Source organism: Poeciliopsis prolifica, unplaced genomic scaffold, assembly GCF_027474105.1.
Source record: "Poeciliopsis prolifica strain line A6 unplaced genomic scaffold, Auburn_PproV2 SCAFFOLD061, whole genome shotgun sequence".
NCBI classification, from domain to species: domain Eukaryota; kingdom Metazoa; phylum Chordata; class Actinopteri; order Cyprinodontiformes; family Poeciliidae; genus Poeciliopsis; species Poeciliopsis prolifica.
The window spans coordinates 2,219,477-2,231,244 of NW_026562436.1; the positions used below are offsets into that span (position 1 = coordinate 2,219,477).

The window sequence follows — 11,768 nt, forward strand, 5'->3', positions numbered from 1 at the left end:
ATAAACATTAATAATGATAAATTCTTTGTTTTCGATTTTAAAATGAACAGCAATACACCAGTCAACACCGGTTCTGATGACATTTAAAACTGGATCCAGCTTTTTGTGCCATAGAATGGCTACTCCTCCTGCGATTCGACCCCTCACTATACCCATAGAAAGATCCACAGTAGATTCACCAGCTCCACAGAAACAATCATTAATACAGTTCAAACTTCCAAGTCTTGTTTGATAAAAAAGTCTCTTGTAAACAAAGAACTTCACATTCTTGCAACAGTTTATCCACAACCAGACGTCGTGCTTTATCTCCAGCTGTATTACGACACGCAGTCCCCGGCAATTGTAAGAAATAACACGCATGAATTGGTCTATGAGAAAGTAACTGCAGCCATCCCATCGATCCTTCTGGAATCACTAGAGGTGCTCACCCCAGGTCCTTCAGACATTGTAGGTTTATTCCGTGGCTCATAGTAGCGGCGCACCACCGCACCCTCTGGCCACAGCTCTGGGTTATACACTTCTGCAGCGTTCTGACACTCCACACTGACTTTAAAAGAACTATATCTTGTGTTCCCAGTGACAATACGCCGGCACTCAACATCACGCCCAAGCTTTTCTTTAAGGTAGTTCGTTAGTGTCTCGTCATCTAGATCTGGCACAAATCTAGTTGCAAAGATAGTGGCAAGCTTCGTTTTTACCACTTTTATGGTGCTTTGTGCGCCAGTGCCAATAATAGGCGCTGGTCTTTTGCGCTCAGGTTTAGTTTGGCCTTTTTGATGAGCTGGATGGCTCTCGGTTCTCTTACGTCGGCCTTGTTTCACCACCAAGTTCCATGTGGGTGAGCTGGCAGGCATCTACAGCAGAGCTTAGCTTATCACTCACCGCAACAGGCTCGTCAGTAGTCCTGGAACAGTTGGTGTAGGTCCCATTCACGGGCAAAGCCGCATTATCTGCGGTAACATAGTTTGTTGCAGCAGAATCCATGCATGCCACCACCTCCTCAGAAACGTTCACAGCCAATTTCATGTCTCCAGCGTTGGGCATTCCTAGAGCAGGCACATCGACACTGCTGGATCCTCCACCGCCAGACACCAAATGCCGTTCCATTGCAGCAACTCTGCGGTCAATGGTAGCGGTAACTTCACGCAACTTCTCTTCAACATCCACTTGGCGTGATACTGTATGCTTTAGGGCACAAACCTCGCTCTGCAAGCGCTCTATCTTGCTGAGTAAGTTGGAGACGTCCAGGCTGTTGAACGTCACAGGTGGCAGCTCATCCAGGAAGTGAGAGACAAAGCGTGGAATAGCTTCCCCACACTCATTCAGAACTTTTAAACAGCTTTTTATGGCATTTGCAGCTTTCTGGTTTCCTTTGAAGGCCATGTATCGCTGCTTAGAGTTGGAACACAGTTCAAACAGTACTTTTCTAGAGGACTCAATCCACTCAAAGTCAAATGTGTTTGATGCAAGCAGCACAAGCTCTTCCTGACACATAGTCTTGATTTTGACCACAAGAAAATTTAAAAACTCATCCTCTACTATAAGTTTCCCATCAGTGGTTTTGTAGATCTGCGGTTTAGTTCGGGGAGGAATGGAGAAGGAAGCGCCCGTGCCGGACTCCGCACCGTCCGCCATCTTCATATATGGCGACCATATATGGCGCCATATATGGCGTCATATATGGCGACCATATATATGGCGACCTTCTCGACCATCATGGAAAAGCATGATGGTATGAGCCGTTCTCTCTGTTCAGATGGGTTACGTGAGGGAGTACATCCTGTGGGCGGCGCAGAAGTCTCAGCTTCTGGCCCATCAGTTCATCTGGAACATGAAGACCAACATCTTCATGGACGAGGAGGGACACCAGAAAGATCGTGAGTCACATCGTTCACCCGAAGCAGACCTTAAGAGTCGCACCATGGCTCTTTTGTTGACGTGTTTGTCCATGCAGCTGACATCGGGGAGCTGCTGGAGCAGATGGTGGAGGAGATCATGGGTTCTCTGTCCGGTCCGGCCAAAGACTTCTACCAAAGAGAGTTTGACTTCTTTAATAAGATCACCAATGTGTCCGCCATCATCAAGTAAGTGCAGCCAAGTCTCTTCGCTGGAAAATTGGCAAGTTACAAAATGGTTAAGAAGCTAATATGAATCTGTTTTGTCTGTGTTTTTTGTTTTCAGGCCGGTTCCGAAGGGGGAGGAGAGAAAACGAGCTTGTCTCAAAGCGCTGTCGGACATCAAAGTGCAGCCAGGTAACCTGTTATCGCCTAACGGCTCTCTGGGATGGATCGCGACAGGCCTAGGCCTGTTGTGATAAACAATAAATCAATTAATCGCTCGATAAATTAAAACTATTGACCTCATTTTAATTAGGGACTGTCATAGTATTCCACACTTTCACTTCATTTCGCTTCATCCATGTAAAGCCAGATCTCCACGGTACTAACATTATAGTCTCATACATGAGAAAAGTAATGTTAGTTTATCGTTCTGCACCTCATCATGTGGAGGTGATCATCTCTGATGATCACCTCCACAACAACGCGGAAGACGAGTTCTCACTGCACAATACTACAACAAAGGAAAAAGGGAGTAGGTGCACCCTTGTGGTGATACCAACTCATCTCTGGGACCCAAGCATTGTTGGAAATGGTGTCCAACAATGGGCATAAAATAATGGTGACAAGTCCAGTTAACTAATTTTAAAACAAGGCATTAATTAATGCTTTACTACAATCTACCTGCAATGCATGTGACTAGTGTCAGTCCTGACTGAATGAAAATCATTATAGTCTATGTCACGATAACAAAGAACAGCTGAAAATTTACTGGGTTCATCAACTGCGGTAGCAATTGATAAACTCCTCCCCTTGTCATTTCTATATTCTTTGCAGAAATGTGGAATAAACGTTAATGTTGTTTCCACATATCATCTCCAATGTCCGCTGGACTTCGCGTTGCGCCATGTCAGCTGTTTGGGATTCTCCTACATAATGTCCCCTCAGAAAGAACAGAGGACAATCCGGGCTTTCTGATTGGCTACCTGTCACATTCAACAGGCTGCGTTAACACTTGCAGTCTACGAAAACCCCTGATTTAGATCGGGCGACCATGACCATCTACCGTTACACACCACACACCACACACTACAGAAAGAGTGGTTATGAAATCGCAAGCTACAGTCTTAGAACGCCCAACTAGCTAAGATTTCTCCCTTCGTAAAGGGAGAAATTGTAGTTGGATGTGCCCATCTAGCTACCTTTAAATCAATATATATATATATATCTATATATCTATATATATATAGATATATCTCTCTATCTATATATATATATATATATAGAGAGAGAGAGAGAGATATATCTATATATATATAGATATATATATATCTATATATATATCTATATATATATATATATATATATATATATATATATATATATATATATATATATATATATATATATATATATGTGTGTATATATATCTATATATATATAGATATATATAGATATATATATACACACATATATATATATATCTATATATCTATATATATATATATAAATATATATATATATATCTATATATCTATATATATATATATAAATATATATATATAGATATATATATATATATATATATTTATATATACATTTTTTTTACATATACTTGCATTTTTACCAATTTGTATAGGTTTAAACTTCTTAAAGGCTCTTTGTTCCATGTTGTTTACATTTTCTTTTTCTAAATTGTCCCTCTAATGAATAAATTTGGTTTTCTTATTTTTTGTTTAGAACTGGAAATAAAGATTTGACAATGGATGAACATGACTACTGATGTCTGTTTTAATATCATCTATAATGTCCAATTGACAACAGTAGTTCTTTTCCTGATTCACACCAATCACTCAACCCACTTGTGGCCCCACCCTGTTGATTTCCTTTTTTGTCCTTGCTCAGAGTGTACTTTCCTCAACTGATCTTGATAGTATTTGAGTTTAGCATTTAATTTACGATTTACATCAAACATTTCATCCAACTGCCTCATTAAGTATCTCTGTAGTTCAATACTTCCCAATTCAGGTTCCTTAGATGTGGTCTGACACGCACATTTTGCTTGACTTGATGTGGAAATCACAGGGTCCTTGGAATAACACTGCTTTTCCAAGGAAGCTAAAATCACAGGTTCTTCTCTACAAGACTTCTTTTTCAAGGAATCTTCCTGATCACCACCTTCTTGAGGCAGAGAATTGTCTTGCTCACTAACATTTTCAGAGCAAGACATAAAGGACTGTTTTTTCTCTGCCGTCTCCTGCACTACGGCGATCGATTCCTGTTTGGCAGCAATTGAAGGGTCTTCCAGTCCAGAACTTTCAGATGAAACTCTGAGATCAGCAGAGGCCTGTCTCTCCAACCAGATATGAAACGGTATCTTTTTCTTCTTGCGGCGCCTGGTCGTTGGTGGTACAAAAAGAAGTTCGTCATCTTGCTGTTCCAGTCTCTCCTCTGCTTTGGCGATTAATTCTGGTTCAGTGACCAGTGGCGTTTCTTTGGTACAAATCTCCTTTTTCAAGGAATCTTCCTGGTCACCACCTTCTTCAGGCAGACAAGTGTCTTGGTCATTAACACTTTGAGCCCAAGAGCCAAAGGACTCTTCCTTCTCTGCCGTCTCCTGCACTACAGTGATTGATTCCTGGTTGGCAACTGTTGAAGCGTCTTGTGTTCCACAACTTTCAGATGAAACCCTGAGATCAGCAGAGGCCTGTTTCTCCAACCAGATATGAAACGGTATCTTTTTCTTCTTGCGGCGCCTGGTCGTTGGTGGCACAAGAAGAAGTTCGTCGTCTTGCTGATCCAGTCTCTCCTGTGCTTTGGAGATTAAATCCTGTTCAGTGACCAGTGGCGTTTCTTTGGTGCAAATCTCCTTTTTCAAGGAATCTTCCTGGTCACCACCTTCTTCAGGCAGACAAGTGTCTTGGTCAATAACACTTTGAGCCCAGGAGCCAAAGGACTCTTCCTTCTCTGCCGTCTCCTGCACTACGGGGATCGATTCCTGTTTGGCAACAATTGAAGCGTCTTGTGGTCCAGAACTTTCAGATGAAACCCTGAGATCAGAAGAGACCCGTTTCTCCAGCCAGATATTAAACGGTATGTTTTTCTTCTTGTGGTGCCTGGTCGTTGGTAGCACAAGAAGAAGTTCATCGTCTTGGTGATCCAGTCTCTCCTGTGCTTTGGAGATTAATTCCGGTTCAGTGATCAGTGCCGTTTTCGTGCCGCAAATCTCCTTTTTCAAGGAATGTTCCTGGTCACCACCTTCTTCAGGCAGACAAGTGTCTTGGTCATTAACACTTTGAGCCCAAGAGCCAAAGGACTCTTCCTTTTCTGCCGTCTCCTGCACTACGGCGATCGATTCATGTTTGGCAACAATTGAAGCGTCTTGTGGTCCAGAACTTTCAGATGAAACACTGAGATCAGCAGAGGCCTGTTTCTCCAACCAGATATTAAACGGTATCTTTTTCTTCTTGCGGCGCCTGGTCGTTGGTGGTACAAAAAGAAGTTCGTCATCTTGCTGTTCCAGTCTCTCCTCTGATTTGGCGATTAATTCTGGTTCAGTGACCAGTGGTGTTTCTTTGGTACAAATCTCCTTTTTCAAGGAATCTTCCTGGTCACCACCTTCTTCAGGCAGACAAGTGTCTTGGTCATTAACACTTTGAGCCCAAGAGCCAAAGGACTCTTCCTTTTCTGCCGTCTCCTGCACTACGGCGATCGATTCCTGTTTGGCAACAATTGAAGCGTCTTGTGGTCCAGAACTTTCAGATGAAACCCTGAGATCAGAAGAGAACCGTTTCTCCAACCAGATATTAAACGGTATGTTTTTCTTCTTGTGGTGCCTGGTCGTTGGTGTCACAAGAAGAAGTTCATCGTCTTGGTGATCCAGTCTCTCCTGTGCTTTGGAGATTAATTCCGGTTCAATGACCAGTGGTGTTTCCTTGGCACAAATCTGCTTTTTCAAGGAATCTTTCTGGTCACCACATTCTTCAGGCAGACAAGTGTCTTGGTCATTAACACTTTGAGCCCAGGAGCCAAAGGACTCTTCCTTTTCTGTAGTCTCCTGCACTACGGCGATCGATTCCTGTTTGGCAACAATTGAAGCGTCTTGTGTTCCAGAACTTGCAGATGAAACCCTGAGATCAGAAGAAACCGTTTTCGCCAACCAGGTATTAAACAGTATGTTTTTCTTATTGTGGTGCCTGGTCGTTGGTGGCACAAGAAGAAGTTCATCGTCTTGGTGATCCAGTCTCTCCTGTGCTTTGGAGATTAATTCCGGTTCAATGACCAGTGATGTTTCCTTGGCACAAATCTGCTTTTTCAAGGAATCTTTCTGGTCACCACATTCTTCAGGCAGACAAGTGTCTTGGTCATTAACACTTTGAGCCCAGGAGCCAAAGGACTCTTCCTTTTCTGTAGTCTCCTGCACTACGGCGATCGATTCCTGTTTGGCAACAATTGAAGCGTCTTGTGTTCCAGAACTTTCAGATGAAACCCTGAGATCAGAAGAGAACCGTTTCTCCAACCAGATATTAAACGGTATGTTTTTTTTCTTTGTGGTGCCTGGTCGTTGGGCACAAGAAGAAGTTCATCGTCTTGGTGATCCAGTCTCTCCTGTGCTTTGGAGATTAATTCCGGTTCAATGACCAGTGGTGTTTCCTTGGCACAAATCTGCTTTTTCAAGGAATCTTTCTGGTCACCACATTCTTCAGGCAGACAAGTGTCTTGGTCATTAACACTTTGAGCCCAGGAGCCAAAGGACTCTTCCTTTTCTGTAGTCTCCTGCACTACGGCGATCGATTCCTGTTTGGCAACAATTGAAGCGTCTTGTGTTCCAGAACTTGCAGATGAAACCCTGAGATCAGAAGAGAACCGTTTCGCCAACCAGGTATTAAACAGTATGTTTTTCTTATTGTGGTGCCTGGTCGTTGGTGGCACAAGAAGAAGTTCATCGTCTTGGTGATCCAGTCTCTCCTGTGCTTTGGAGATTAATTCCGGTTCAATGACCAGTGGTGTTTCCTTGGCACAAATCTGCTTTTTCAAGGAATCTTTCTGGTCACCACATTCTTCAGGCAGACAAGTGTCTTGGTCATTAACACTTTGAGCCCAGGAGCCAAAGGACTCTTCCTTTTCTGTAGTCTTCTGCACTACGGCGATCGATTCCTGTTTGGCAACAATTGAAGCGTCTTGTGTTCCAGAACTTTCAGATGAAACCCTGAGATCAGAAGAGAGCCGTTTCGCCAACCAGGTATTAAACAGTATGTTTTTCTTCTTGTGGTCCCTGGTCGTTGGTGGCACAAGAAGAAGTTTGTCGTCTTGCTGATCCAGTCTCTCCTGTGCTTTGGAGATTAAATCCTGTTCAGTGACCAGTGGCGTTTCCTTGTCGCAAATCTCCTTTTTCAAGGAATGTTCCTGGTCACCACCTTCTTCAGGCAGACAAGTGTCTTGGTCATTAACACTTTGAGCCCAAGAGCCAAAGGACTCTTCCTTCTCTGCTGTCTCCTGCACTACAGTGATTGATTCCTGGTTGGCAACTGTTGAAGCGTCTTGTGTTCCAGAACTTTCAGATGAAACCCTGAGATCAGCAGAGGCCTGTTTCTCCAACCAGATATGAAACGGTATCTTTTTCTTCTTGCGGCGCCTGGTCGTTGGTGGCACAAGAAGAAGTTCGTTGTCTTGCTCGTCCAGTGTCTCCTCTGCTTTGGAGATCAAATCCGGTTCAGTGACCAGTGGTGTTTCCTTGGCACAAATCTGCTTTTTCAAGGAATCTTCCTGATTACCACCTTCTTCAGGCAGAGAAGTATCTTGCTCATTAACATTTTGAGCAGAAGACTTAAAGGACTCTTCCTTCTCTGCTATATCTATTGTCTCTTGCAGTAGGGAGATTGATGCTGTTTCGGTAGCTGGTGAAACGTCTTCCGTTGCAGCACCTTCAGCTGAAATAATTAGATCAGCTGAGGCCTGCTTCTCCAACCAGATTTTAAATGGTATCTTTTTCTTTTTGTTCTTCCTGGTCTTTGGTGGCTGTTCCTGAGACTTAGAGGGCTGTTCCTTCTCTATTTCATTTGTCTCCTGCACTCTAGCGATAGACTCTTCTACACTGACCAGTGAGTCGTTCTGCTTTTCAATGTTTCCTGCAGAAATCTCCTGGTCAATGGGGACGTGTTCCTCCGACCAGGTTTTAAATGGTACCTGGTTCCTCTCATTGGACTCACTCTCAGGTGTTGGTCTGTCCCCTTTTTGGTCCACTGTCTCCTGTGTTGTGGCAGTCGATTCTTTTTCAACCACCAGTGAAGCGTCCTGCTGTTTGATATTATCAGCAGAAATCTTTAACTCCTCAGGTGCGTACAGCTCCCACCAGACTGCAAATGACACCTTCTTCTTCTTGTGCTTGGTTGGCTTGGGTGGCTGTAATTCCCTTTCGATAATGTTGTTGGATGAAACTTCTTCAACTCTAGGCTGGTTGGACTGCATTGTGACCTCTGCTTGTTTCAGGTTCTAAGATAAATCACTTCTCTAAAAACTCAGTAAAGATTTCGTGTTAAGTTTGATGTCAATCTCCACAAGAAATGTGCACCAAACAAAGTTGAAAGTCTTACTGTGAACTGCTCAATAAATTCTCAAGAGACACGTATCAACAACGGCTGCTAACAGGTTGTGATGAAAGTAGATCAATCTGAGGAGTTTATGTAGTCGCTGGTGATGTCAGAATTCTACTTTTGGAGTTATATTGTGATGTCACATTGTGATGTCACAGTTTCATTTGATATTCAGAGCGGCTGATGCGCGCGAACCCGGACATCAGAAAACATCAGTGGGCTTCTAAACTGTCACTGGTTGCCGTAGTTACCCACCATTAACTTGTTGTTTTGACATTGTTTAGCATGTTGTCAGCGTAGCCAGCCCATAAATATAACTGTTAAAAACTGAGTGATAAATTAAGTTATGCTACCCAGAGGCGCTGGACAAGGGGGACAGTTAGGACAATTCCAAGGGCTCCTGACCAACAGGGGGCCCTCCACAATTTCTTTTTCCATAGAAATTAAATAAAATTGGGCCCTGTCAATTACAAAATTAATCGTATTGTGTTTTTTAAAATTGTTTTTATCAATTTAAAGTCTATTGACTTTTGTGAAGGTATTCTTGCATTATTACTATTATGCCATTATCATTGTATCACTTAAAAACATTCTCAAAACAGTAATATTATCATTTATCACAATAACGTCTGTTACAATTTATCGTCCAGCAAAATTTGTTATCGTGACAGGCCTACTGCACACAGAAAGTATGGAAAATGATCTGCCTCACACTACAGGAATAAAAATAAACATGAGAACATAGACAACCTGAGTTATTTGTCTTCTTTACATCTTCCAGGTTGTTACCTACCTAGTAATCCAGAAGCCATAGTGCTGGACATCGACTACAAGTCTGGAACCCCCATGCAGAGGTAACTATGTCTTATGTTGCAGAATATGTTTTCATCAGACCCATGGCTTCCTGTGTGTATTTCATCTGTGTGTGTGTGTGTGTGTGTGTGTGTGTGTGTGTGTGTGTGTGTGTGTGTGTGTGTGTGTGTGTGTGTGTGTGTGTGTGTGTGTGTGTGTGTGTTCAGCGCTGCCAAGGCTCCCTATCTGGCCAAGTTTAAGGTGAAGCGCTGCGGGGTGAGTGAACTGGAGAGGGAGGGTCTTCGCTGTCCGTCCGACTCTGTGGAAGACGGAGAGGAAAATTCAGACGGATCGCGCAGGGTTTGTTGGCAGGCGGCCATCTTTAAAGTGGGAGACGACTGCAGACAGGTACTGGTGTCTGTTCAGCTGAACACGGACATCTCCAGACTATCAGCAGTGGCTGACGTTTCACATGACTGTTCTGTGATGCTCTCCGTCCTCCAGGACATGTTGGCTCTGCAGATTATTGGGCTGTTTAAGAACATCTTCCAGCTGGTGGGTCTGGACCTGTTTGTCTTTCCCTACAGAGTGGTTGCCACGGCGCCTGGGGTAACACATTTTCTTATACTATTTTTTCAAGTCCACACCTATCTTTGTTTTTACAACTAATTATTTTAGTAGTTGATTATTCTATCAATTATTCCAACAATTAATATGGATAAAAAAAATTTCTACATTCTTCAGATTTTATATTTAGCCATTTAAGACTATTGAATTCAATATTAGAACATTAAATAATGTAGATGAACAAATAATTCAGTTCTTCTTTTGCCGAAAATGCAAAAACATCAACATGCCCTTTCTGTTTGACTTAACATCAGTACAGAGCAAATCTGATTTGATACCCAGCGCTAGTATTAGTGTTGGATATCGACCCAGATTTTTGAAATCGGTGCATTTGTACCAAATATTTATCTGTCCTTTGTTATTTTTGGCATTTCAAGTTCAGTGACTTTGATCTCCTGTTTGTCTGAGTTGGAACAGTATTTATGAGATATAATTAAAGCAACAAAAACTTCTGTCTTTATGTCAGAAGACAAGTTCATCAGAAGACAAGTTCATCCTACTGAATTCTAATGACGTTTAGAGAACTTGATTGATTTGGACTGATGCTCATTTCCTCAGTGCGGTGTAATTGAATGCATCCCAGACTGCAAATCCAGGGACCAGCTCGGTCGCCAGACAGACTTTGGGATGTACGATTATTTCCGTAATCAGTACGGCGATGAATCCACCCTGGCCTTCCAGAAGGTCTGGAGTTTGAAATATTTGACTTTGTTTTGATTATTGTCTTCTATTTTTTTTCTTTTTCTTCTTCTTTTTTTTGACAGATTAGTTTTTATTTAACTCTTCTCCTCTTCTCTGACAGGCTCGGTACAACTTCATCCGCAGCATGGCCGCCTACAGCCTCCTGTTGTTCCTGCTGCAGATCAAAGACAGACACAACGGCAACATCATGTTGGACAGCAAGGGCCACCTCATCCACATTGGTACGGTCACCGCTTCCTGTGAAACTCCCTTTCATGAACGATGATCTTGCGCTCTGTGTAGATGAGCTTTCATGGACCAACAGAATAATTTGTCACATCTGAATGTTGTGTTTTTAAAGTGATTTTGGATAAATGATTTTGTTTTATCCAGATTTCGGCTTTATGTTTGAGAGCTCCCCAGGCGGTAACCTGGGCTGGGAGCCAGATATCAAGCTGACTGACGAGATGGTGATGATCATGGGAGGAAAAATGGAGGCTACGCCCTTCAAATGGTTCATGGAGATGTGTGTCAGAGGGTATCTGGCTGTGCGGTAAGAAACATCCAGATTTTAATAAGTTGTTTTTATACTGTCAGCTGGGTTTTATTGCCGATGTTGACCTTTTGTTCCCTTTTCGTTTTTTTCTATCTTCACAGGCCTTACATGGATGCAGTGGTTTCCCTCGTGACTCTCATGCTGGATACAGGGCTGCCATGTTTCAGAGGACAAACCATCAAACTTCTTAAGTTAGTAAAACTCACACAGATGCAAATTATCTGTGTTGTAGGTCAAAACTTGTAGAGATTTTGTGTCATTATTCCATAAATGTTCATTTTGTTCTTTCTCAGGGGACGTTTTAATCCGCAGATGAGTGAGAAAGAAGCAGCAGCATTCATGATAAAAGTCATCCAGAGTTGTTTCCTCAGTAGCAGGTGAGAAAAGCATCAGTAGTGTCATAAATTTAAGTCTTAAATTTGACTTGCTGAAACCTGCGGATACCCCAGAACAATGTCTGTC

General features: G+C 42.6%; 1 protein-coding gene across 2 annotated transcripts in view; it reads left to right on the forward strand.

Moving 5' to 3' along the window:
• Positions 1 to 11,768, forward strand: part of pi4kaa (phosphatidylinositol 4-kinase, catalytic, alpha a) — a 40,114-nt gene that overhangs the window by 24,856 nt on the left and 3,490 nt on the right. For both annotated transcript variants that reach the window (XM_055060630.1, XM_055060631.1), the window contains exons 43-53: positions 1,757 to 1,877; positions 1,955 to 2,084; positions 2,182 to 2,252; positions 9,432 to 9,504; positions 9,670 to 9,850; positions 9,947 to 10,051; positions 10,628 to 10,753; positions 10,872 to 10,992; positions 11,144 to 11,303; positions 11,408 to 11,497; positions 11,600 to 11,683. In XM_055060630.1, the coding sequence (XP_054916605.1) occupies positions 1,757 to 1,877; positions 1,955 to 2,084; positions 2,182 to 2,252; positions 9,432 to 9,504; positions 9,670 to 9,850; positions 9,947 to 10,051; positions 10,628 to 10,753; positions 10,872 to 10,992; positions 11,144 to 11,303; positions 11,408 to 11,497; positions 11,600 to 11,683 (1,262 nt within the window). The remainder of the gene's footprint in view (positions 1 to 1,756; positions 1,878 to 1,954; positions 2,085 to 2,181; positions 2,253 to 9,431; positions 9,505 to 9,669; positions 9,851 to 9,946; positions 10,052 to 10,627; positions 10,754 to 10,871; positions 10,993 to 11,143; positions 11,304 to 11,407; positions 11,498 to 11,599; positions 11,684 to 11,768) is intronic.